General features: G+C 42.4%; 1 protein-coding gene across 1 annotated transcript in view; it reads left to right on the forward strand.

The window, feature by feature from the left end:
* ADCYAP1R1 (ADCYAP receptor type I) overlaps positions 1 to 14894 on the forward strand; it is a 172999-nt gene extending 158105 nt beyond the window's left edge. Inside the window, exons 12-15 of the mRNA XM_067530411.1 lie at positions 100 to 183; positions 8091 to 8220; positions 8449 to 8490; positions 11396 to 14894. Of these exons, the coding sequence (XP_067386512.1) occupies positions 100 to 183; positions 8091 to 8220; positions 8449 to 8490; positions 11396 to 11584 (445 nt within the window). The 3' untranslated portion in view covers positions 11585 to 14894. The remainder of the gene's footprint in view (positions 1 to 99; positions 184 to 8090; positions 8221 to 8448; positions 8491 to 11395) is intronic.
* Positions 14895 to 27984: the final 13090 nt, after the last annotated feature.

A 27984-nucleotide genomic window follows, 5' to 3' on the forward strand; every position in this document is an offset into this window, starting at 1 on the left:
TTTCATCTGTTGTGCCATGTCTCGTGAAATGTGTTGAAACTGACATACTTTGGCCTTTTCGTGTTATTCTGAAAAAAATGCTAATCTTGTCATATTTAGCAGCTGCGTTCAGAAATGCTACTGTAAGCCCAAGAGGGCTAACCAGCACTCTTGCAAGATGTCAGAACTATCCACCATTACCCTGTAAGTGTACACAATCCCGTGGCATTATCGTTTTTGTGTGCAGCATGTTGCAAATAAATGGTTTATATTGGCAGAGGGGCAGAAGGGAAACCGTTGATTATTTCTTGTTGCATGCTGACGTTTTATTTCTTTATTTTACTGAATTATTTATTTTTGTCGTGTGCTTCTGCTGATACATTACGATCAAGCATGTTAAGATTATTTGTTTGAAATGTGTTGGTTTATTGACCAACGGTTTTTATGATTATGGATAGCAGAATTAAGGCCTAATCCAAAGCTTATGGAAATCAGTGGGAGTGTTTCTATCAATGTCAGCTGATTTTTGAATTATCCTGTAATATACCCACCAAATCTTTATGAAAACTTTTAACAAACCTGCCCATTTTTAAAGGAAAATGTATTCATCATTATGTAGCAGGGGAGTGCTGTGCACATGGGAAAGAACGTGCTTTGCTAGAAAAATATAAATATGAAAAATATGGACCAGATCCACAGCTGGCATAAATTGGTCTACCTCGAATGAAGTCAACAGAGCTACAGCCGTTTATGTCAGCTGAGAGTCTGGCCTTAAATGTAATCAGGTATATTTGCTATGCTGTATGATATGCAGTCCTACTTTCACTGGAATTTCATGGTAGAGTGTTGTGATTTGAACACTGCACTCTCAAAGATGTCTGATCTAAACAGAATATAGCCTTTTGTCAAAGTCAAGGAAATTTCCCTTCTTAATGTTTGCACATTTTTTTTCTTTGCTTTCTCACGTACCCCGATTTAAGCCTGAAAATATATCTTTTAGTTTAGTTACTGGACCTTTTCTCAGGATACGTACACAAAGAGAGTGGAGGAGTTACCCCAGCCCAGGGACTGGTCCTGAACAAAATCAAACCAAAGAAATAAAAAGTAGGAAAAGGAGAAAAAATTAATTAAAAAAAAAAAAAATCTGCAAAAGGCATTAGCTCAATGCAGAGAAGGTAGTGGTCTGAGAACCCCATGGAAACGTGAATCCACATTTCGGCGCTAAAATAATTTTGAAGGATGAAATTCACCACTTAATTCACACAGAAATGGTGGACAGGCCTTATGCTGACCCTCTGCATAAGGGTGAATTTCACTCTAAGTGAATTCAGAGCTGTTGAAAGGTGGCAAATTGACAGCTGAAGTCTTCTAGCTACCACAGTATAAACCCAGCACAGGCAGCAGGCTATATTAGCTCCCCACATGCTGTCCCAGCAGCTTACCTCCGGTGTGTTCATGAGGGCTGCTGTCTACGTGTGACAAGGTAGTTCAGTATTCATGCCCATTCAGCTGTTAGTCTGAAGGCAATAAGTATTAGGAGTCTTATTGGCATGCAAAACAAGAGAGATGCAACCAGTTGCCCTGTCCGGTTTCTACATAAGCTTTTTCAGAAGAGACCCTGAAGATCCAAGTGGTCTGTTTTCCATCCAGGCAGAGATAGGCAGGTCATTGTCTGAATCCACAGTTCAAAACTGTGCAAATATACAGACAATGTCTCCATCCAGGAGACTGCTGAGTTCCCAAACAACCATACCTTGTCCATGTTCACCCTTCTGAGATTTTGCCTTCATTCCTTGTTTTTTATTAAAACTTGCCAACGTCTCCAGTAAATAGATGCTCACTTGCTCTATACTCCACAATGCAAAATCAAGCAACGGCGCATAAACGAAGCATTTAACTATACTTGCAGCATCCCATTCTTCCATTACCTAGTGCACAAGTAGATCTATACCTCCTTCTCCTCCTCTGTAAAACACAATTTTGTCATCCTAAGCTCCCTGTACATATTCAAATTAAACTAGACACCGGATTTAGCCTTTCTTTCTTCAAAGGAGGGGTCCCAAGTAGCATAATAACCATTAAATACCATCTTTTTCTAAGATTACATCTTCACAAATCATTTGGATCCATTGATAACCTAAGAATGACCATACTGGATCAGACCAATGGTCCATCTAGCCAAGCATCCTGTTTTCTTACAGTGGCCAGTGCCAGCTGCTTCAGAGGAAGTGAACAGATTAGGGCAATTATGGAGTGATACATCCAGTCCCAGCTTCTAGCAATCAGGGGTTTAGGGACACCCAAAGCATGGGGTTGCATCCCTGACCATCTTGGCTAATAGCCATTTATGGACTTATCCCCCATGAATGTATCTAATTCATTTTTTAATCCAGTTATATATTTGGCCTTCACAGCATCCCCCGGCAACAAGTTCCATGGGTTGATTGTGTTGTATAAAGAAGTTAGTTTATGTTAGCTCCTTTATGTTAATTTTTAACCTGCTGTTCTTAGTTGCATTGGGTGACCCGTAGTTCTTGTGTTAAGTGGAGGGTAAATAACACTTAGTTTCTCCACGCCATTCATGATGTTATAGATCTCTATCATACCCACCTTAGTCATCTCTTTTTAAACTAAACACTCTCAGGTTTTTAAATCTCTCCTCCTATAGAAGCTGTTTCATCGTTTTTGTTGCCCTTCTTTGTACCTTTTCCAATTTTAATATATCTTTTTTGAGATGGGGTGACCGGAGCTACACACAGCATTCCAGGGGAGGATGTACCATGGATTTATCTAGTGGCATTATGATATTTTCTGTTTTATTAGCTATCTCTTTCCTATTGGGTCCTAACAGTCTGTTAGCTTGTTTGACTGCTGCTGCACATGAAGTGAAGATTTTCACAGAACAATCCACGATGATTCCAAAATCTTTTTCTTGAGTAACAAGAGCTAATTTAGACCCCCATCATTTTGTATGAGTAGATAAGATTATTTTTCCTAATGCGCATTACTTTGCATTTATCAACCTTGAATTTCAGCTGCCATTTTGTGGCCCAATCACTCAGTTTTGTGAGATCCTTTGTTAACGCTTTGCAATCAGCTTTGGACCTAACTATCTTGAGTAATTTTGCATCATCTGCAAATTTTGCCACGTCACTGTTCACCCTTTTGCCAGATCATTTATGAATGTGTTGAACAGCACTGATCCCAGTACAGATCCTTGGGGGACCTCAAAAGTGTTATGTGAACGTCATCAAGAGGAGAGAACCATGGACTCAACAATAGGCCTCAACCAGACTGTTCATAAATTGGAATAGTTATCAGTGTTGTCTTAATCTTAATATGCATAAAGTACCATTTCCTTAATATGAGGTATATGACAGTGGCGTAATCCTGTTAGTAGCCTCATGACCAGACTAGCACAAGCAGGCACAGGCCGGGAACCATGGCACAGACACAACTTCAGTAAGCAAAAGACATCTAGAGGAGAAGAGAGAGGCAGCTCCCAGCCTGCACCTGCTGTTATCTCATGTTTCCCTCTTTCCCGGATGCAGAAAGAACAGAGCTTCCTGTCAGAATCCGTTTCTGAGTCACGGGCCTCCTGCCTTTGGGGACTGCCTATGTGCTTGACAAGGGACACTCACTCTCCAAGTCTTCACAATCTCTCTCTCGCTATTCTATCTCCAGGATTTCTAAGTCACAAGACGTGTCTATGTTTCATCCTATTAATTAAAGATTGAAGAAAATGTTTAGACTATCTAGTGCTTCCCCATGGGCAGTTGTTTCCTAGAGTGCATTTCTCTGGTACTTTATCTGTAATGATTTTCATGGTTTTTTATTAAACCACAGAAGGTGGGATTTTCAGCAGTGTCTAAAGGAGTTGGGTGCCTACCTCCCTTCGGTGCTTTTGAAAATTTCCCTGGTAATTTCCCAGGTAACATTCGTTCCGCTTCTGTGGGTCTATTCTGGACCTAAGTAGTTTTTCAGTCAGAAAAAAACAAAAAACCCTTTTAAAAAGCTTCTCAAGACAAACGTTTCTGGAGTTCTGCTCAGGATCCTAGAAGAACTGCACCACAACTGTAAAGCATTTCTCCAAATTCTACCTACCTATACCTCCAGGTGAGAGTATCTGTAATAGTGCACCTTGTGATTCCCAAAAATGTTATTGTCAAATTCAGTTTTTAATGCCCTAAGCAATGGTGAGATCACTCTGAATTGTATTCGCTTTCATGGTCAATATGATTTCTTTATTTATATTCTGCCTGAATTATCATGTTATACATTTCAATCCTTTTCTCTTAGTTCTTATCCTATTGTACCACTCTACATAATTCCTCTATAGCCATGTTTTTACGTACCTCTAATACTTGTAGACATTTACCACTCCTCTATCCACCCGACCCCACTTAGTCATTGTTATCCATTGTTACACATCTTTGGTTATTTGGGGTGTAATTTTCAAAGCCATATAAGGGATTTCCTTTAGAAATTAATGGGAAGTCGTCATCTAAATCTTTTAGCTTTGAAAACCTCCCTCTTTATTATTGCCTTAGAACTCAGTTTCAAAGTTCCAGATTACAGCACGCATAGAAAACATTCTCTGATTTTCTCAAACTAAGGTGTGTATTTTTCCAACCACACAGACTTAGTTTTGATTAAAAGAAAGTCCATCCGGGTATTTTAACATCTTGTTTAAAATGTAAAATATGAATAGGGTAGAATATTTCATACAAATCACTGGAAAGGGGACAAAATAATCTAATAAAGTTGATCTTTTCCACCTCTGATTCATGAAGACCTATGCCCCCTGCAATGCACACGGGCTTCAGAAACCTCTCCCCAAACAAGCCCATTAATGAAAATGAAAGGTTCCTTATAGAAGACAGTCAAAGTTATGGAACTTTCCTCTTCGTTATTTCCTCCCTTCTATTGTAAACTCATCTTGCTTAGGGCATTGGAGTTCAGGTTGGTTGAGGAAATCTCATCAATCAAGAGATGAAGAAAAAGAAGAGGAAAACATCATTCCATGTCTTTTCACAAGAAAATTCTAGTGCTACCCTGACTTCCCGTCATACTATAAGAGAGAGAGAAGAACCCATGCCTGGAACTGTGATACTGAAGTCTCTCATTTTTAAAATTTTCATTGGAGACATCAGTAAAACAAATAGCTGTTCTGCCTTGTTCAGTGTCTAACAGGGCACTGGACCTCCCTGGCATTTTAGTTAAGTGTGGTATTTTTAGGAGTGTTGGACTATAGTCAGGAGTTCAGTCACATTTCTTAGAGGTTGTGTCCCTTCCAAACAGCCAAGTAATGCTTGGCTGGCTAGCTAGTGTTTCTGCAACTTGAACAGCAGGTCTATTAAGTTCTGTATCCATGAACGTTAAGTGGAGGCAGCACGCCGTAACAGTCTTGCTTCTGTCACTGCTGCTGTTTTCACTTTTCTTTCCTGCTGATGCTCCTGATAAAATAACTGGAATCATCACATCAACAAACTGTTTCTGCCCATTGCAGGGGGACTCCCCCCTATGGTGTCACCAAGCATTCTTATTCAGAAACAACTACAGAGAACAGCAAAAATATCATCTGGATACAAATTTCTCCTCAATCCAGGGGATGTTCAGAACTGGTTTTGGTTTAGCTCATTATAGAGCTAGGACCAGGTGTGAAATTGAGATTCATGTGCAAGCTTCCCCAAGTTCATGAGTACTGAGATCCCAAGTTTCGGCTGTGACCCATCTGCAGATGGGTTAGCTGGCTGCCAGTGCTGGGTAACTTTCATGGATGGTTTTAGTTTCATCAATTGTTTTAATTGAGTTTGTTGGTTTTGGTTTCCTCGCCAGCAGTTTTGTTAAATACAAGATCTGCACAATATACAAGTTCTAGGGATCTATGTTCATTAAAGATGGATGTTGTGAATGCCCTTCTCCAGTGTACTTTTGTGACATGGCTAGTCTGACTGCCCTAGAGACTTCAAGTTGTCTTTCATCTAGACTTGCTCTTTCGTCCATTTCTGTTTGTTTTCTTTGCCTTCGTGGGATGTGAAGCATTGATCCATCACGTTGCAAAGTTTATTTGTTAGTCCATGTGTTTTCTCCGTCTCAGTAATGGAAATACAATTATGAAAGTACACAACCTCTTTTTTTAAAAGATAGAGGAAACTTGTTCTGTTTAAAGTTTGATATTATTTAATATTTCAAAAAGTCTTCCCAACCAGCGTAGTGCCTTTGTTTCAACATCCTGACTCAGGAATAATATGCTTCAGTCAGACAAAGTAGACTCCGTAACAACATCTAATTCTTTTATACCCATTACAATCTCCTTTTCCTCCTTGTTGTGAACCAATCTTTGATCTTCTATAAATCTGTATGTGTATAAAATACTTCTTTCTTTCTGTTCATGTATTGCATGTATTTCCTTCAAGATTTTTACAGAGTTAGTTAAAGACAGTGTTCTCCAATCCTGAGGCAGTATTGCAATGATGGATACAGAGATTTTAAAGCCAATATGAAACATTATGATCCACTAATAAGATCTCCTGCTTAACGCAGGTCATAGAAATTCACCCAGGCATTCCTCCATTGAACCCAGTATTTCAATCTATTGTGAAACAATGTGCTTTCTGTTCAAGGGGGATTTTTTAACAGATTGTGTCTCTAAAGTGATGGATTTTGGAGAGATGGTATCACCTTGTCTATCTTCATTCCTCGGCTTGATCTCTTCTCATTCCATGGCTAGCTTAAATATTGTAGAGTCAAATGAGTTCGAAGATCCTGTTAGCCTTTTGCCTCTTCTTCCAGTGCTTCTGACACTTGTCTTATCCACTGTGATATTTTCATAGTCCATAAATCTGTGTACTGCAGTTTTTGATATTTAGCAGCCTTCTTGTTAACTCAATCCATTGCAGCGAATTCACTGATGAATCCTGTATGTCCTTGCAGCCTGTTGACAAGTACTTTGGCTCATTCAAGCCATGTCAGAAAACGGAGAATGCTGTAGAGGATGGGGAGGGGGAGAGAGTGCAACAAAAATACTGCCAGCAATGAGACAGTGTCACATTTTTTCTTTGGCACACTATATGGTATTATGAAATAATTGCAGGGAGATCTTACAGAGCGTGGCAAGGGCCTCTTTCTTTCTCTATTCCCACACCAACTCATTTGAAGAGAAATGTCCATGTGTCCCCATCAAACGTATCTCAGCCATTCATCTTTCTGCTGGAGGAAATTAACCTTTGAAATCCAGAAGTTATTCTTTGGGGCCACTATACCCACATTGTTTGCAGACAGGCATTCAGTTGGCTTGTGCCTTTTGTGTGCTTAGCCATAAAAAGTCAGCCTACATTGCAGCAGAAATCAAAAAACCTCCTATAAGAGATGGTTTCACATGGTGGCAAGCTGCCTCACCATGCATGGGCTTGCTTAATTGGGACGTGAGTGATGCATAGACATTGTGCTGTCCCTTTACGTAGCGTCAATTTCACCCATATGGAATCAGTTGCTTACTAATACCCATATTTAGTTCCCAGCATTCTCGTCTACACCCATTGGACTTGACTATCCTCTCACATCATTTTAAACTGGTGCAACACAGTTGACATCAGTGGAGTTCCACTTGATTTCCACCAGTGTAAATGAAAGCAGAAGCAGGCCCATAGGCAGTAGAGTCATGATTGTATAACACCATGGAGACCTTTTCTCGTTCAAGTAGAGGTGCTATTGTTATTTATTTTATTTTAATTTTTTGTGGTAGCCCTCAGAGACCACTTCTAAGATCACAGCCCCATTTGTGTTTGGTACTGTACATATACCTAGTAAGAGACAGTCCCTGCCCAAAAGAACAGGCAATCAAAATAAGAGAATACAATAGTCCACAGTTCTAATTATATATACATATTCGTACTCAGACTGTGCCAAGTGTCAGAAAATGGGGACAGAATATAATGTGCGTGAAATCTAGGGATGGAAACAAATGGGAAAAGATAGATAGATAGATAGATAGATAGCTATGATTTGAACTTATTCTTGTTTTTTGCAAATGTTAACAAAAATGTTAAATTAAGCTCAAATTGTTTATTGCAAAGATATATTAACATTCTTCCAATTTGTTATAACAGGAGGCTGGCCCGTTCCACTCTGCTGCTTATCCCCTTGTTTGGAATTCACTACACTGTGTTTGCCTTTTCCCCTGAAAATGTCAGTAAACGGGAAAGACTAGTGTTTGAATTGGGACTGGGATCTTTCCAGGTGATTATGGAGTGAATTCTGCTTTTCTTTAAAAAAAAAAAAAAAAAAAAAAGAAAGAAAGAAAGAAAGAAACCTGTATTTGTTATGTCTGCTCTCTCTCTCTGACTTTGTGTTCATTCACTTACCGTGTGTGTGTTTTGTAGAGTAGCGATTACTTTTTCCTCAAGCTATTTTCTATCATTTCCTAGAGGAGTTGAATTTACAGTCTTTTCTCTGCTGTTTACCCAGGGCTTTGTCGTTGCTGTTCTCTATTGTTTCTTGAATGGGGAGGTAAGATTTTTTTATATTTTACTTCTTTTCCCTCCGCCCCTAGCTGTTTAGCGTGGCATTTGCTTGTGATCACACCTTCTATCCCACCCCTCATGTGTAATTCATTAGCTACCCTACTCCCTGACCCGGGGTCCAAATTTCAGAACGCCTTCAGCAAAACAAGAAGGCTGCAAGGTCTTTTAGTCAAAGCATTGGGCTGGCAGTCAGATAGGAATACAACCCAGAGCTATCTTTTCCACTGACTTACCATATAACTGCCCAGAAAGTCATTTGGGGCTCTTTCTGTCAGTACAGGATTGGGTTCTTGATATCTCTATGCTACAATGTAGCTGTAAAATGGGGATAATCATACTTCCATACCTCTCAGAGATGATCTGGGGCTATTTTTATTACTGCTTGTAAAATGCTTTGAGATCCTTGGATAGAAGGTGTCAGCAGAGAGCAGAGTATTGCCAAATAAGGTATTGTGCTATTTTGGGAACTAACTCCTTCATATTAGTAGGGGATTTTGCCTCTAAAGAAGCAACAAAATGCTTAATGTTTATTTCCAAGGTTTTGCTGTGTGCAATTTTTGCTGTTTCTTTAAATGTTGTTTAAAAATGTAGTCCTTTTTTAAAAGACACTTTCTCAGTTATTGCCTTTGGCACAGTGAGTGGAGCGATATGAATTGCACTCATGGCATGCTCTCTGCCTTTCTGTTTTTGTAGCTTTGATTCTATGTTTGACAGTAACTTTGTTTGTTATTAACCTAAATTAGTCTCTGGAGTTTGCAGTCATGGTTTTCTGACTGAGTGCAATTTCCTGTGTATGGAGGGGGCAGAATTAAAACTATAGGGCCAAATCCTCAGATGGTGTAAATCAGCTTTTCTCAGTGGAGTGATGCTGATTTACACTATCTGATCTGGCCCTATGATGAGGGGCTGCTTGGGGAAAAATGATTTATATATAACTGGCTTTGCCAAGGCACTGCGTACAGGGAAGTTTTAGGCAGTGTTCTGTACTGTTTTACATAGGCAAATCTACAGTAATTGTGCATGTGTGAAACCCTTCTCTCTGCAACAGAACCATGCTCTAACTTTGTCAGTGTATCCCAGTCATGAATTAAGATTGAGGGATACATTTTCTAATTGGTGTGCAGCTTCCTAATAATACTTAGCATTTATAAAGAACATTCCACCATTACAGTTCTTAAAGTAGTAGATTCCCTTAGATAGATGATCAGATTCTAAGTGGTATTTGCATTCCCATTGCAATCAATGACACATTAGGTATACCTGGGTATTCAGCAGCAAAGCAGGTGAGTGTACCCTACTGTGTACATGTCATATATACACCCAGCAAGTTCAGCGGGAATCAAGTTGTTAACAAAGAAGAGTTCAATCTAATTATTTTTTCATCTTCCAACTGTACTGTCATAGCACGTCCTATTATTGTGCCATTTAGATGACATACCAGGTCCACGCGATAAAGAGTAGTATGCACACTTACATATCTAACTGCTGTCATCCCTTGAGGGGGGGATGATAGAGGAGAATGCAGTGTTTTCACTCGCCATACATCCACAAAAGGCAGGCAGAAGTGCTGAGGAAAAGATGGGGATGAGATGTGTATGAAGTGTGCTCCATCTTGCATAGTTCTCCAAAGGCCCAATCCAAAGTCAATGCCAATCAAAGGGAAAGGCTTTCCATTGACTGCACTGGGTGTGGTGGTTCAGGCCTTGGGTGACCAGATGCCCTGATTTTATAGAGACCGTCCCGATATTTGGGGCTTTGTCTTATATAGGTGCCTATTACACCTCACCCCCTGCTCTGATTTTTCACACTTCCTATCTGGTCACCCTAGGCCACAAGGAATGATTAACTCCGTGAGTGCCAAATTAGTGCACATGATGTGCCATGATTATTGCACATCAGTGAGTGCCATGATTAACTCAATGGGTACCAAATACAATAGAGAGCAAAAATATGCAAGCATAGTGATGCAGTTTATTTCCACTCATATGGGAAAGACTCAGATCTGATTTGAGGATGGTGTAGCCACAAAGATGCAGGCCATTGTTTCAAAACTGAAAAAAAATATCACCGACTGTATCATCCCTCTGCTCTGGATATGGAGGGTGAAATCCAGGTCGCACTGAAGTCAATGACAAAGTTCCCATTGAGTTCAACAGGGTCAAGATTTCACCTGGAGTATCCAAGGTAATCATTAACTGCCTGGGGTTAGGAAGAAACTACCCCTAGGGCAGATTAGTCCAAAATTGTCCATTACAGGGTTTCATGGCTCTGCTTCTTCTAAAGTGTCTGGTACTAGCCAGTGTCAGAGACAGGAGACTGATCCAGGTTTCCTGATCCAAAGACAATGAGAATCACTGGGATTAGGAACATTATAATTGTTATTATTATTATTTATTATTTGTGTCATCATAATGCCTAGGAGTCCTAGTCATGGACCAGGACCCCACTGTGCCTGGCACTGTACAGACATGAAAAACAAGACTGTCCATCCCCAAAGAGCTGACAATCTAAGTGTAAGATAAGAGACAACAGATGGGTAAAGATAGATGGGGGAGTCCAAGAAACCAATGAGACAGTAGTCATCATAGTAGGCAGGGGACATGACAGGTCATAGATAAACCACTGGTCTGATTCACTGTGGCAATTCACATCCCCTGATGTCAGTGAGCATTCCTTAGAACTTAGACTGAAGGCACAATAAGGTCCCATTGCATTTCCCCCCTGCCTCGACCCTGTGCACCTCTAGAATTCTCCCTAGAGTTCTCTGAGGTGAGAAGTTCAAGACTGGCCTTAAACAAGCGTTGTTTATTTTTTAAACTTGATTGTCTGTCAGCATGTACCCGAGCGGCAAAGTACATAAAAAAATGACCTTTTAAAGTTTCTCCCTCAAGGTGCAATCAGAAATAAAGAGAAAATGGAGGAGCTGGAAAGTCAACCGGTATTTTGCTGTGGATTTCAAACATCGCCATCCTTCTCTGGCGAGCAGCGGAGTGAACGGGGGCACACAGCTCTCCATTCTGAGCAAGAGCAGCTCTCAGATTCGGATGTCCAGCATAAATGCGGAGAATCTAGCGACATGAGCAACTAAAAATGTCCTCCTCCCCCGATAAAATCCCAAACACCCCTTTTTAAAAAAAATCATAAATTTTGGTGGTGTGGGTTTTCTTTTTTATTATGATTATGATTATGATTTTTTTTTAATGTAAGATGTGTCCAAAAGCATGAAACAAAACAGCCCTGGCGTTTTGCAGAGAAGGGGAAAAAAAAGGATATTTTTTTAACGGTCATTGTAAATACACCACTGAGATCCATGCCATTAACGAAAAAAATCAATAAAACACCAGACCCACCCACCTACATGCATTTACAGCATCTGCAAGTAATCCATTGCCAGCCAAGTGTATCAAGTGATTGCTGTGCAGTTGTGAACGGTGGTTGCCAAACTGATATAAATCTTTCTGTGCATGGACTTCATTGTTGTTATTTTTTGGTTCTGGTTTTTCCCTCCCTAATCAATCACATCTTCCCCCTGCTTCCTTCCCATCTTTGGTGTCTGAATATTCTCAGTCTCTTTTGAGTCTTTGAATATAGTTATAACATTTGAGTTAATAATGCTGGCCAGTTCACGAAGGACTCCAGAAATGGATTTCATGGCTAGTTTTGGTCAGAAGAACCTAGAGAACTTAGAACATCTCTTGTGACTGGATGAGACAGCATACCTACCACTATTCAAGAGAGAGGAATCCAGGCAGCAGAGATGGGGTCAGCTATTTTATGTTCTAGATAAGCTGTGAATTTTCTAAGAGGGCCATCCATTTGAGAGAGATCTATATTTTTGGGGTTGATATGTTGGAGTTTTGAATAATGCGAACAAAGATATTCCTTCCCGCCTTGCTAAGAGGCAAAGGTCAGTTCCAGGATGCTAGCTTCCTCTGAATTACACTAAAACACCTGCACTGATGTCTGATCATTGCACTGCGATTTGATAGTGCCATGACGTGTGTGTGGCTTCTGAGACAGGGATGGCATTGACGCGTTATGCCTCAAATTTGTCAGCACAAGAGACTCAACGGGGGTCCAGCACAGTAGGTACTGGAAGATTAAGGTCATCATTGTCTGTGGAGCACCTAAGCTGAACAGTAAGACCCTATGGCAGGGAATGATCAAGACTTTGGATGATTTACAGTACCTGGCAGTTTCTTCTGTCATTGGATATTTTGTTTGTTCAGCCACAGATGTCATTAATGCCAATGTTGAGAGACAAAAAAAGTCCTTTTCAACTTTGCCTTGTAGTGAGAGCCACAACTGGTACATATCTACTTCGGTCAAACATCAATGATGCCAATTATTTTTAAGAGGTTTTATGTAGTACATAAAGGCTTTAAGGACTGTATTTGCTCTTATTTCTTTTGTGGATTTATATGTGTGTGTGTGTATTAAAAACAAAATGACATTTTAAATATGATGGTCTGGACCCAAACTAACAGCAACCAGGGAATTCAAAATTAAAGCTAGTTCTTTATTCTTAATTGAAATGAAAAAGAAAGTGGTGGGGAGAGGGGAAAATATAGACACAAAATCTCAGTGTCGGCCAAGATTTTGATTTCACTGGGTTTTGTTAGTTTAGGTCCAAACTTGTAATGTCATTTTAAGTATAGATTTCTTAAAAAAAAAGATAGTTTCCTTGTTTTTAAAAGGAAAAAATCATGAAAAGTTATGAAAGAAGTATTAATTATAATACTTAACACGTAGTGCTTTATGGGACGTATTGTGCTCTCGGTTACAGTGGTGTAAATGTAGAATAATCCCAGTAGATTTAGGGGGTCAATCCTGCAATCCATGGAAATAAATAGGAGGGCTGACTTGACTATAGTGGGTGCAGGATCAGACATTTATTCTAGATTCACACCACTGTAAGGGTGAAATCATTCCTGTATAGAGGACCAGCAAGGCCTATGTATCGCTTAAATATACTTTGAGGTCTTAAGTGGGATTTATGTGAGGCATAAGCTTTTTGCCAGTCCTCTGCATGGCGTTGACCCTAACAGAGAGTAGAATTTGGCCCTCTTTGTTCCAGACATTGTGCAAAAATTACGTAAGTACTTTTTAACTGATAGATTGGAAACTTTCTCTCATCAGATGCTGTAAATAGCTTTTTTAGCAAGTTTCCCAATGAATCATGTTCTTAGTGGACCAGAAAGACACTGAAGAGGGAAAGGATAAAGTCAGATCTATCCGGTAAATACATACTTATAATTTTTTAAACAAAACTATCTAATATTAAATGAAGAGATGAAATTTAGTTTTGTAATTTCTGTAGTACGGACTTTCACGAGGTTAATGCTGACAATACTGTAAGTGTATTATAAAAAGAAAGTATGGACAAAAAGCATATTTTGCATGAATGGTCACTAGCCGATTTTCAATAATTGATCAATATATTTAAAACTTGCCTCTGGTGGGAGACCTTTTCTGTGCCATGTTTCAATCCAGAGCAAGAGGTTTTCCTCTGGCAGTTCTAAAATCCTCTCCTATTTGAGTTGGTGGGTCTCAGCCCAGTGCCTTGTGGGCAAGTGTCCACATCACAAAACCACCCTCGCAACTGACACACATTGGAGGCCAGATCCTCGGCTGGTGTAAATTGGTGCAACGCCATTGGTATCCATGCAGCTACCTTGGTTTACTGCCGCTGAGGATCTGGCATGGGTACGTTATTATTTTGGCAATCTCAGCAAGAGAGGCCAAGGACTTGAGTGGTCCTGAAGACTGAATTCACTTCTTGATTCCTAGAGCCCAGACTCAGGATTGAAGCAAGCTGATGGGACGTTGTGTTGGAAGCTTCCACTGTATATGCTGTCCGTGGTCAATAGACCAATAGAGGACTTCAGTTTTTGAGATTGCCAATCCAGTATCATTCGCCAGCAATGACTTTACTAGAAGTTGTGTCTCTCTATATACTTAAGATATCCTGTATTCTATAAAGTACATGCAAATCCCTTTTATTGGGATTTTTTACTGGAAGTTCTGACTGCTTTTACAGTCATGGCAACCATGTGGCCATTCCAATGCCCAGTGTTACCCGAAAGATCCTACTTCAGGTATATATAGAGAAACCAGTAATTACCTAAACAAAGATTCTAACGCCATTGCACAAAATATGCTCTTGGGTATCTTTGTGTTGAATGTAAATTGAAGACGCTGGATGTACATCACCGCTTCTGGTGACCATCATTGCTAAGCGTCAAGGTAGAAGGAACCAAAAGGAAGAATTGTTTCGAAGCGTGTGTAAATATCTATTCAAGTGTAACAGTGTTTGTTTTATTTCTCACTGTGAAATATATTTTGGAGTTAGAAAGTACATGTTATTAAAACAAAATGTAATTTAAAAAATGTGTGCTATGCTCCTTGAGCCATTTTTATAATATGCTAATAATACATTTCCTGTCAAATTTTCTTATTTGGCTTTTGTAAATGTACAAAATCTTCTGTACTGCAGCTTTTGTGGGTATGTAGCACATGTAGCTACTGTTTGATTGTCTGCTGTTGAATGGGGAGATCTGCTACGAGATGTATTTTAAAATCCTGAAACAAATACTAAGTCATAGAGGTGTGATTTTTCAGTGGTGTTGGGCACCCTTATCTTCCTTTGATTTCATTTGGATTTGTGGGTGCTCAGCATTTCTGAAAATCAGACTCATGGTGTCAAAAATTAGGCACCTAGATAAAAAAAGCCTGAATTTCAGATGCATTAAGAGTGAAAAATCCATCAGCTTTGCCTAATTTGAGTACTCATGATTGAAAAAATTGGGTTTAAGATTTTAGTGGCACAATCTCAGTGATGCTCAGGAAGGACTTTCCCTTTTCTTTTTAAACTGTGGCAGACAATTCCCATTTGATATGGAGGTCTCATGGAAGTTATCTAGTTACTGTAGTAGGTTCAGAGAAGACCAGCCCAAATACAGAAGTTGTTTCTGTGATATAATATGTGAGAAACATCTGAGTAGAAAAATATTACAGTGTCCTACAGTACTGGTGCAAAGAACTAAATATGTGCAGCACTGTTACTACAGTGTTATGGCCCATTATTTTCTAAGGGACTGATCCTCCAAGGTGCTGAGTGGCGTTCAGCAGCTTGCAGGATCCTCATTTATTTTTTCTACAAGGGCTTTACCAGAAGACTAAAACCAATGGGCTACATGAAGCAGGCCAAGGTTTGCTTGGAAGATCCATGCCACGATTCCCATTGCACATGCACCTTAGTTAATCATAGCTAAAGTTCTCCTGGATGTAAAATTCAGAATTCAAAATCTCTTTCTGTGTATTCCCAAAGGTGACAAGTTATGCCCATATTGCTTACATTGCTGGTCATAACATTAACAGGGCTACACAAATTATGTTTTTTGTGGCAGTTATCAGAGGCAGAGGTTCCTCAAGTGCCTTTTAGGACCAGACAGCAGTTGGGAGGGGTGAAATCAATTTAAGATTTTTTTTTTCACTGCAGCAAGCGGGTTATCTCTTCCAGTAAATAAATTCATGATCAGTATGACCACATACTACAACACAGTAAATAATAATGTGCTGGTATTCTAAACACTAGCCTACTGGGACTGTGGTGAGATCCCTGTGACTGAAGTCTATGGGAGTTTTGCCATTGAAATGAGAACGGAATTGGCTCCTTGTACTTCTGGATTCTGATCCAAAACTCAGTGGGTGTCTTGACACTAATTTCAATGAGCTTTGGACAGGCCCATAATATAGACCCTAATCTGGATTCTGGTTTCAGCACCACTGGTGTAAATCTGGCATAAACTCCATTGACTTTACTTGCGCTGATGTAACTGAGATCAGAGATGACACCTGGCTGCCTTGAAACCTTGCAACAAGATGGTGAAATCTCATTAGTTCGGTGGATCTCATGAAATCTCCTCCAATATCTGAGTTGTCAGAAATATCACGTGATCAACTGGTCAGATTTCAACAAGGTCACATCTGAAGTTGACTCTCAGCCATGATTTGGACTCCAAAGTGAACTTCTGAGCCTGGCCTCTGACTAGTATGAATCCAGATCTTAACATTATCTCCCAAGCCCATACGTACCAGAAAATAGATGCAGAGAGGATAGGGAGTCCAGAAAAGAAAAGTCATTCCCAATGATTTAACAACATAGTAACAGGAAAGATAATGAAGGGCACTAGATAGAGTCACATCTACAGAGTCTACTTTCAACAAGGATAACAGTTCCTTGTTAAAACAACGAGAATTCTGTGGCACTTTAAAGACTAACATATTTAATTTTAGCAGGCATAAGCTTTCGTGAGGCTCAGCTCATTTCGTCAGAGGCAGAGATAGAAATGAGAAACATAGGATCATCATATACAGACACAAGTGCATAGAGAACAATGGGGGAGGTGGATGGAAGCCGGGTACTTGAGGTCTAATGACAGTCATTGAGTAGGAGGTGAGAATGGGTGAGCGAAGCAATATACCTCTTGTAATGAGAGAGCCATTCCAAATCTCTGTTTAAACCCAATTTGAATGTGTCAAGTTTCCAGATCATTTCTGACTCAGCAGTTTCTCTTTCCTTGTTAATCTTGCATCATCACAATGCACGCTCTGCTGTTTCTTTTTTTTCCTATAGGAAAGGTGTAATATTCAAAATGTTCACCTTCTGGGAAGCTTTGAACTGTCAGTTCTGCTGACAATCTTTTACGGCTTCTGGCCTTTTTCTCTCATTGCTTAAAAAATCATTTATTACTAAGATGCCAGAGGCATTATCTCAAAGCTGAAAGGATCAGGTTGGAACTGCAGTTCTGGTTAAATCCTTCACCATAAAGTCCTTCAATCAACAAAACTGTCTTTAAATAGACCTTCTGATGACATTTCTATGGCTCCAGAGGATCTTTAATTAACACAACAGAACATTCTGAAAGAGCCAAATGTACATTGTGGACAGTGGCTAGCTCTGGGGATGGGGAAGATCAAAAGACACTAGCTAGCTACAATCCCAGGAGGTGTTCCTCTTCATCCTCAGAACTAAATTTCCCGTCAGGGTCAGGTCAAAGACAGGCCTGTGGATACGGCCCTCCCCTTTCCACAGTAGCCAGTGGAGCTGCGATAGTGCAGGGCGAAGCTCAGGATGCATCCTGTCAGAGGAAGCTTCAGTGCTAGCACTGATGTGTGCTCCCTGAGCGCATGCCCAACACACACACACACAGCCGCAACATAGCCCCGTGGCTTTTTGCTACATGCCAGTGAGTTGCTTAAAACAGAATCCAAATGGTAGCTTTTTTTCCCCTCACTCAATTTACAGCCTTGTACACTAGAGCAATACACAGAGGTTTTATTTGTTCCTCCATTTCATTTGCGTTTCAGCAGGACCTGGGATTTCCCTTTCTCTTCCCCCCCCTCTCCCCCTCCACCGCACATTTTGTGTGTGTTTGAAATGCCAAGCCTTTGTGTACCGTAGGCTGGAAGAATGTTTAACACCATCTATTTACCTGTCATTACAGAACCGTCTTATCAGGAGACCCACGCCCCTCTAAAAGCCCCGCCATTGTCAATGGGATTTCACCATAGCCTGCCATAGTGGCTACTTTTTCAGTGCTGCTCACCGAGTTTGAAGTATTTTGTAACTTCTCGCACGGGTCTCAGCAGAGGATTTGATCATGTACTTTGCTTACTACTTTAATAACGAAGGAAGCTTTCTCTTAGTAGTATTTTTTTTTGTCAGTCTTAAAAATCTTGTCCACACCAAAACTAATTAAATGTGGTCCCTTGGTTTTAAGGAAACCATTTGAAAGGTTCAATATTCCCTGGTGTTATTTCTGGGGTTTTCATCTGTCTAGTTGGAAACACACTTCCTTACATTGCCAAGTGGAGCGCTCTAACCTGTCACCTCCCTTGCCAGTTCATACTGTGACATTAAACTTCACATTTAGCAATGCCAATCCTCCACACAGTGACCATATTCTTGGTTTCCAAACACTGTGACTTTCCAGCTCAGAAGTTTAGAAGCCCTATGTGTAGTAACAAAGGCAGTCAGCGTGATCTGACTCAACCTCCGAAGGCTGTTACTGTATATTAGAGCTGGTCAAATTTTTCCAAACTGTGATTTGTCAATGCAAATTTTGAATTTTGACCACCAGGAAAAATGTTGATGCATTTGACATATTCATTCAAACACTTGACCTAATAGCTATTATCCACTGTACTCTAGAACACCACTTCCTGTTCAATATCGCTTTTTTAACCGTAGGAAGTTTCGCTTTGCTTACAGAAGAGTTCCAGAACAGCAGAGGTTCAGCTAAGTGTTTGATACAATTCAGAGCTTTCTGGATGCTGTGCCAAAATTAGCCAAACATTCTGAAGGTCTGCAGGTCACTAATTGTATATATATTACTCTTTTTCTGTGGATAGTTCATGACATTATCCTCTCGTTTTATTTTATTTTATTTGTATCACAGTAGTGATTAAAGGCTGCAACTGAGATCACAGTCCCATTGGGCTGTTTTAGGTAGATTGGATTCTCGTAAGGAGAAAAAAGGGGACATTACAATTCCTAGTCCCAGTTGCTCAATCAGAAACTATAGCATTTGCCCTTTGTTAGATTAGTCTCTCAAGTCAACAATTATACTGTAGCTACTTTCTCTTCCTTCATTCATATCATTTTATTAAGAGAGGTTGGTGACTGCGTGAAGACAGCATTTGAAATGAGAATGTTCCCAAGGAGATTTGTCTAAAGGAACAAGAATTACTATGCCCTGACTGCTAGGGTTTCAGAAAGGGGTGGCTGTGCAGATGCCATTCTGCAACTACAAGTCTTGATATTAGGGCTATTTAAATTGCCTCCAGAAAACATCAGACCTTGCGTGAACCTTTGCTCATTTCTAGAACCAAACCCAGTTGAACTTTCTTCACAATTTGGATTTGAAACATTTAATTAGCTGGGGGTTTTCCCACCCCATTCTCCTTTCATTTTTGTCAGCACTGCAGCTCCTGCTCCCAATCAAAACCAACACCAAAGTCTGATCTCATGGTCTTTCTAGCCATGTCTGGGAGTATCGGAAATGCATTGAGGTAGCGTTTTTCCTGTGAGATTCACAGGTCCGTGCTTGCAAACTCCAGGAGTTGGGGCAGTTTAGAGAAACTTCTGAACATTTGTGTGTTTGCTGGGCTCTGACTACCAATGTTTTTTTAAATGTACCCATCCCTAGTTAGTGTGAACAAAGTCCTGCCTCGTCTTGCATGGGTACCCTGGGGTGGGGGCCTATAACTCAAGGGTAGCTGTAAAATAGTCCAGGAGGATTCCAGCCAATTGCTCTCTCGAGAAGCTGCTAACCTATTGGTGAGCCATCCAAAGGGATAGAATCATATCTCCCAGTGCTTTTGAGTGGATGCTACATTCAGCAGTAGACACTATGGCTCACAATGACTCTACGAGTAGTAGAGAGAAAAGTATGCTATAAGCCGGGATTCCCATGGGCCCTCAGAGCTATCTTGCTGCGTGCCAGCAAGCTTGCTTCTAGACTCTTTGCTCAGCAACGACTGCTCTTCTCTGCTCTGCTCCACTCCACCCCCTGGACTGGAGTGTGCTTTTGAAAGGCCGAAGAGTGGCACTCCCGCAAACGTGCTACCAGCTGGATTAGGTGTGATGCATGCCAAGTTATCTCTGCGTAAGCTACAGTCATGATCACTGATTGGAACCTGCTGGGTTGTGTCGCTGGGTTAACTGCCTCAGTGTTTGTTACCAACCCAGCGACATTATACGTGGGGCACCGTTAGTGAGGTAGGGCAGGATTGACCCTACCTCTTTAAAGATGTCAGATGGATCCAACCAGCTATCGATTGCATCTCCTCTAGCAGAGAGTGGTGGAGTATGGGGCATGTGGTAATGATACTCTAATGTTGAGCTGTATGTGTATTTGTGGTAGAGAGCAACATTCAGCTAAACGTGTACTGTTCCTTGCTCCGGCTTCACAGATCCTTTCACCTGGATATTATCATTAGGCCACATTTGCTTTCTTTCGGGGAATTCATCCATGTGAAGAGTTAATGTGTGGCGTGAACCTCACAGTGTCTGTCAGTAACTGAAGTAACCTAGGCCTCTGCATAGACCTCCTCCGATGAACCTTATCACTGTGCAGAGGTCTCACTGCACCTGTATAATCTGTAAAAACAAGTGTTATTGGCTCCATTCTCTATCCCCACTTCTTGCCATTATACTAGCAATGCAACACACGGTAGCTTCTGAGAAGAGATGTGCCAAATTAATGTCTGTAAATCTATATTTTGGCTTTTGAAGGTGTCATGGAATGGACTTTCTGGCCCTCTTGGTCTAATACTGACCTTTTTTTATCATCATTGGTAACGAGCTTTGGGGTTATTACATTTTGTTAAGTGGAAACACACAGATGTCAACTGCTGCTTCCTAATTTTTTGGTGTGTTCTGAGAAACAGTGCTTGATTTTAAAATGTATGCTGCTGTAGATGACACAATAAATGTCTTCTCACTTTTGCACGTCTGTTCTGAGATGAAACTGAACTGTCAGACTTATCCAATGCCAGCTGTGTCCGTGCTGTAAAGTTACTGTTTTGGGAACTTGCAGGATGCTCTCGTTAATGAAGGTGATTCGTTTGGCGGGATCGTAGCATTTAAGGCCATAAGAGACCACCAGATCATCTTGTCTGGTTTCCTGTATATTACAAGGCACCCAGGTAGCCCTGCACTGAGCCAGATTACCTGGATTAGACTAAAGTATTACAGCTCTCAGGAGAAGAAGAGGCAAAGAACAGGAGGCACCGAGGAGCACCAATACCTGCGGCCCCTGCAATGGCAGGGAATGACTTGGTGAGATATGCCCACATGAGACTAGCAAAGGACCCGTGTTCCATGCCGCAGGGGGAAGCAAAACACCGACCAAAACCCCTCAATCCCTGCCAGTCTGACGTGAGGGAAAATTCCTTCTCAGTCCTGAAAATGGCAATCAATACGACCCTGGGCAAGACCCACCTGCCAAGAGGCTGAGAGAGAGAATTCTCTGTATTGCCTCAGAATGATGCTTGCCGGGGATACCAGGGTTGTGAGGCATCTCGCTACCACCTACCCTTAGCAGGAGGGCCTTGTCTGTGCCTGCTGGGGTCACACAAACCATCCCTTCTAGGCTTCCCAGGCTGCACTGTCTCTCCACTGCTTAGCAATCGGCCCGCTCCAGTCCCCGCATCTTCCGAGCATCTCCCTGAAGTGTCCAGCCCCTTGGCCCCTGGACACATTCGAGATTATTCACAGATTCTCTGCTTCCAAAGGGCAATGCATCCCAGTGTTCCAGTTCCACCTCGGCTCACTGCTCAGCTTAACCCACTCCGCTTAGATAGGTTTCTAGTGAAAGCAGGTATACGTTTATTTAACAAAGCCCAGAGCTTCAAGTGATAGCCAGTAGAAGCATTGGAAATACCTAGATAGATATCAAACAAAAAGCTAAAGCCTAGATTTAATTAACTCGATATTCTCCTGTCTTGCAGAGAAATGCTTTACCAAATCCTTGCCCCATTTTACAGCCAGGCTTGACTGTGATCCTCCCTTCATGAGACAGACACACTGTCAGCTTGTCTCCTAGGTGAAGGACCCAGTGTCTTTCTTTGTCACTCAAGATATACCAATTTCTTTATTCATAAACAGGACCCGCCTTGCTGTTTGGTTCATCCCGCAGTCTTCTTCTCCAGTAGAGTTTGCATGCTCTTATTTAGCCTGTGGCTCAATATGCAAATCGGCCTACAATGTGAGGCACGCAACACACCAGTGGTTTTCAACCTTTTTACATTGGTGGGCCCCTTAAAACATTTTGAATGGTGGTGAGGATCTCTTTGGAAGTCAGTGAGCCGCCGACCACAGGTTGAAAACCACTGCAATATGCAAGACCCAACTGACCAGACAGGGAGCCAGGCATCTGTTGCCTCCTGCCTGAAAGGAATATTTCCAAGGTACATCACTGCCTGGTTACCTGCCTTAACTCCAAGACTTTAAGAATATAATTTTCAGTATAGATACATAATCCCTTAAATATTAACCATACGCACATTTCACAATGATTATGTCAACCAGCGGGCTACTGGCGCTCAATGGAGACCTCACATACCACCCTTTGGTGAACCATGATGCATATATCTGTAATGCTGACAGACCCCTGGTCATTAGTGAGCAGGACTGAACCTGGGACTTCTGAAACTTAGTATATGAGCCTGTACTACATAAGCTAAAAGGCACAGCTTTCTTAGCCACGGCTGTAGCAGACCCATCAGACTTTATCTGGGCTAGGTGCCACTGGAGGTGACAGCGTTCCACACCAAGCAGGCATGGGTTACACATCCAGCCCAGGGGATCCCTGTCAAGCCCTACACTCGCCCTGTGCACTCTGCCATGTGGCACAAATGGGGCCTTGGGTCCAGTAGTAGACAGTGAGAGCCTGAGACATGAGGCCTAGTATAACGGGCCTAGCTGCAAGATCTGAGGCCTGAACCAAAGTCTGGCTTTAGGAAACAGCAACTGCTTGCCTGCTTGCAAGGTGACTGACTGATACAGGAACTTGGTAGAAACACAGCATTGTTAATGCACTGGCATTCCTACGGAGCAGTAACAGGAACACAGTCTTGTTAAAGCACCAGTAGTCCTAACTCCCCCGAAACATGGTGATTGAAGAAACACAATCCTGGGAGACCGTATCAATGCTCCCCAAACAGAAATACTGTATAGGGAGGCAGTACAGGCTTTCCCCAAGATACAGTGCTGCATAAACACAATCATGAGAGGTGGTACAGAGACACACTGACCTTAAGATAGCAGAGACAGGATGATGAAGGAAAATGCTGTGCTTGATGTGGAAGGAAAGTATAGAACACTTGCCAACATCAGAGATGCAATGTGAAACTTGTTTGTACCAGGGTATAAAAAAGGGGCCCAGCAGAAGAATCTTTGTCCAGTCGAGGGGATAGAGGAACGTCCCGCTGTTAACTGAGCTGGTCCATTGTGCTGAGCATACATGTCCTAGTGTACCTGTAGCTCCTATGGGGTACTAGTTCCATGCTTAGCTTGCAATAAACCTGGCCCAGTGCCTTCACCGCTTATCCAAATCCGTAGTAATTTATGGGTCATGCTTAACGAAGGCTATCGATTCAGCTAGCTGCAGAAGCTGAAACACCATCCAAAGAGGAACTCACTCCAGCAAGCACACCCTAAACTGACTGACAACAGGTCCCACTCAGAGCCCACCCTGACCAGTCATTGAGTGCTGGCTGACAAATGCAGTCTTCGTATATGCGGGCACAAATTCTTCAATATCAATGGATGCCATGCATTCTTGGTTTAGCACCAGTGGTGTTACACCAGGGCTGAATTTGATCTACTAGCACCTCTGCAAATGTAATACACCACACCTTAGCTATAGAGCCTCGCAATAAGAGGTGGCGCAGCACTATTATGTGACCTGGCCACTTTCCCTGTCAAAGAGGATTGTTGCACCTAACAATCTCAGGAGTTTTGTCCAGTCAAGTTTTAAACATGCTAAGACACGGGCTTCCATCATGTTCTTTGAGGGGGATTCCACAGGCCAAAAGACCGTTCTAAACTGTTTCCTTCTGTCTCCACATGATCGGTTTCATCCTTTAGTACCCCTTCTTTGGTCTGTCCCAAAAAAAATTCCTATCCGCAATGGTAACATGTTTGTAGCTGACAATCAAGACAAGATGCCCATATTTTGGGCCCTATCCTCAGCTGGTGCAAATGGACAGATCTCTGTTAAAGTCCATGGAGCTGGGCCCAGTTCCACCAGGTAAGGAGATTTGTTCTTTGTACCTAGCATACGTCAAGCCAGAGAATACATCATATAACTAGGCAGGATGCTTGGCAAATGTGGGCTCTCAGAAACATGTTGGCTCTAAGTTACAGTTTATCGGTGGACGTTTTACATCAGGTGCCACTAGAGGGGGGCAGACTGCTCACAATAAAACACATGGGTTGTGGTTTCACACCCATATATAGTATTCACTCTTCTTCCAAAATGCATTGACACACTCTGAGCACTCAGGAGTGAGCTTTACTACACCATTTAGTTGCCCTCAACTCCACTGAGTTGAATGGGAGTTAGGTGCCTGAAAACTTTTGTGAAGCTCTCCCCAGGAGCCGTGGGTTTTAGGTCCTCTCTGAGCATCCTGTAGCTACCAGTGTGCCATACTGTTCAGCAGTCCTGACTGGCAAATACTAACAGCGCGATAGTGATTTGCTTTGTAAATGAGGTTAATGGAGCTACAGCCGTTGAGGCTCAGGCCCATCCATTCTGGATGGACCTCTCCATGAAACGGCCTAAGGCATATACAACATCCATGTGATAGCATAAACTATTCCAGGTTTGGATGCTCTGGAGTCTTGGTTTATAACATGGACGAGATTTTTCCCAGACTTTAAACATGTCCTGCCAAAACAATCCCAATCACGGTGGCCAGCTCTCCTCTGGTATTATACTTCTGGTCTTATAGCATACTGTTAACATTACACCACCTTATCCATTTCACACACACCACACTGGTAAACGTGCAGCCACCCAGTCCTAGGTGAGCAGTTTCCCTTAAAAGAAAGAGACAGCAAGTTTTGAATCCACAGCCAATCTGAAAGTCCGCAAGGTCCAGATCCTCAAAGGTATTTAAGCACCTAACTTCTATTGATTTCAATTGGCCTAAATAGATTTGAGGATCTCGGCACAAATCACAAACCTTGCATAACTTTTCCCTGGCATAAACGGTGACTTGCATTTAAAATTAAAACTTTGCACTAAATTCAACATTTGTCTTCCTCCCTCTCTGAAAGGGGCAGATTCTGGTATCTGGGGCGGCTGGTAAGGATGGCAATGGCTGTCATGCTGGGTAAACATTCAGCAGAATAAATGCACCACTAGAAATGCAAAGGCTGTACATGAAACCAAAGGGTGTAAATTAGGATGCCGTGGAGCAGACTGCAAAATAAGATAGTGACACAGCACAATGGGTGAAATAGAACACGTGATTGACAGGCTAGGTTTTGCGCAAGCTAAGTAGCTAGCTGAGGTCAGTAGAAAATCTGCGTCCCACTGGGATTTAGGTGCTACACTGACCCTCTGCATAGGGTGAAGTCCACCTGACAGCACTTATACCAGCAAGCACCTAAAGTAAAGAAGAAAATGGAAAAAGAGCAAGCTTTGCCTCTGCCCATCACAAAGAAATCCTGCAGCTAGTCCAGGACTATTTATCAGTCACCCTGTGGGAGAACCAAAGATTGCTGCTACTTAAAAACAGGCCTGAATGAGGTCAGGGTGAAATATTGCATCATCTTATGCAAGAGATTAATCCTCAATAAAATCAGATAAAAGAACACCACAAACAAAGCAGCTCTCGTATTACACTGGTGTCTGCATTAATAATATAGCAGCATACACAAAGACTCTGAGCTCTTGGCTGTGACTATAAGGGCAGACCCTCTGCTATGGTGGAAGAGTAATCAGCTCAACTGGTGGGGGTGGGAGAGGGGGCAGAAGGTGTGTGCGGATTTTCCTGGCTGCTGACTCCAACCACTAGGCATGACTGCCCAAATGGTCCCAGATGTTTGTATGCCAACTGGTAATTGCCAGGTCACAGGCATGCCACAGCCACATCCCTCTGCCTCAGTTGCTGGCTACAGGTAGGGCACTGGTAAAGGGGGAGGAGGCTGTCATACAGAGAGTTAACATAATTAGTTGCCCCATGGAGCGGCAGCACAAGTCTTCGGTCAGCTGGTCTCTCAACCAGTTCATCGTGGGAAGCCCTAAGTCAAAAACTGCCATCACCCTCTCACATGTGTGATAAAAGTACGATTAAAAAGAAAACAGTCGGTGTTAACAATTCTAACCATCTGTAATGGAGGGAGACGGGTGTGAGTGAGCGAGATTTGAGAGCTTGACAGACAGTACTTGACTTTAAAGGGTAGGGGGTGACTGGAGGAGCAAGATTGTTCGATGTTTCAGTCTTGTGATCGGCCTGGTTGACCCCGGCCCGGCAGTCACAACCCACCGACTGAGAAACAGTAGGAGAGGAAATCGTTTACATTTTATTTGAGGCCAGTGGGAGACGTGTGCGCTTTCCCTCCACCTCGCTGAAATATCACCTGCATTTCAAGGCCAGTGGTCTGCTGACATTTCGGAGCTGTCTGCTCCAAACGTAGCTGGCTAGGGAGCTTTCTGTGTTCGGTTCTGGTTTTGAAACATCGCATGTGACAGAAATGCCTACAAATCCACACCACGAGGTGGCAGCGCTTCCCAACATTCAGGCACCGCATTTCTGTTTTAGCCAACATTGTTCAGGCTCTGATATGAAGCTTTGTGTGCCCCCTCTACTCCGCCCCCCCCCCCCCAAATATTTTCATGTCTCTGGTGAAGACAGGCCCAGCAGCCATTCAAATCGTGGACTAGGCCCTGCCCCGCAGCTCTGATGCTGTCATACAGCTGGTTAACGCAATCAGTTGTCAAGTTTTGTGCTGCTCCAGGTGTGATATTTTATGCAAATTATATAGTAAAGTAGGTTACATATTTGCAAACATAACCCTGGTCTCTAAACATGGTCTCTAAACCCTAAAGCTGTGGCAGGGGGAGACCACAGAGGTGCACCAAACTTGGAAGCTGAAATTGGAGGTGCGGGGGGCCGGATGTACTAAGTAGCTTGTGTGGGGAGGAAGTGTGTTACTGGGTGTCTCTAGCGTGTTTGGAGGCTGTTTGTGAGGGCTGGCTGGGGAAGTCTGGTGGGGTGGCTGGATGGATGTCTGGGGCACGAATGGAGGTGGTGTCTTGGAGGAAGTGGGATGGGGGAACCGGGGGCTCTGGGGCAGGGGGGAAGGTGGTAGTCTCTTGGAAGAAGCTGGGTGGGGCGTGTCTGGTGGGAGCCGCTGTGTGTGTGGCAGGGGGAGTTAGGGCAACAGCGGCATGTTGGGGTTGCCTAGGACGTTCCTGAGGCCAGGGGTGGGGGAAAAGTTCCTCTTCATCTTGTCCCGATGGCCACCACCTCTGCTGCCACCCCTGTCCCTTCCAGCAGGGAAGCCTGCTGTTCTGTGGGCACTCCAGTGGCTTGGGTGCCCACCATGAGTGGCTGGGTGGGAGAAGAAGGGAAGGACCAGGAAACACGAGGGAAACTGGGAGACCATTACCCCATAAAGCCCAGACTGTTTATTAGTGTCAGGCCCAATCCTGGTCCATATGAAACTGGGGGCACAGCTCACCTCAGCTTCAGTGGCCTGCAAACACTTGGGCCTATGGGTAACTTGACTCACGTGAGCAGCCCTATAAAATGTAATGCGACAATTTACTCCAGTAAACTTTCACGTGAGGCTCGTTGGGCTGGCAGGCTGATTCTCACCTCGGGGGTGCAGGGCCCCGGGTGCAACTCTTAGCTGAGCTCTTAAGAACAAACGAAGGTAAACCAGCCAGCAATAAAT

The sequence above is a fragment of the Emydura macquarii genome, unplaced genomic scaffold, assembly GCF_026122565.2.
Source record: "Emydura macquarii macquarii isolate MOO-44397 ecotype Brisbane River unplaced genomic scaffold, CSIRO-AGI_Emac_v2 contig_3080, whole genome shotgun sequence".
NCBI classification, from domain to species: domain Eukaryota; kingdom Metazoa; phylum Chordata; order Testudines; family Chelidae; genus Emydura; species Emydura macquarii.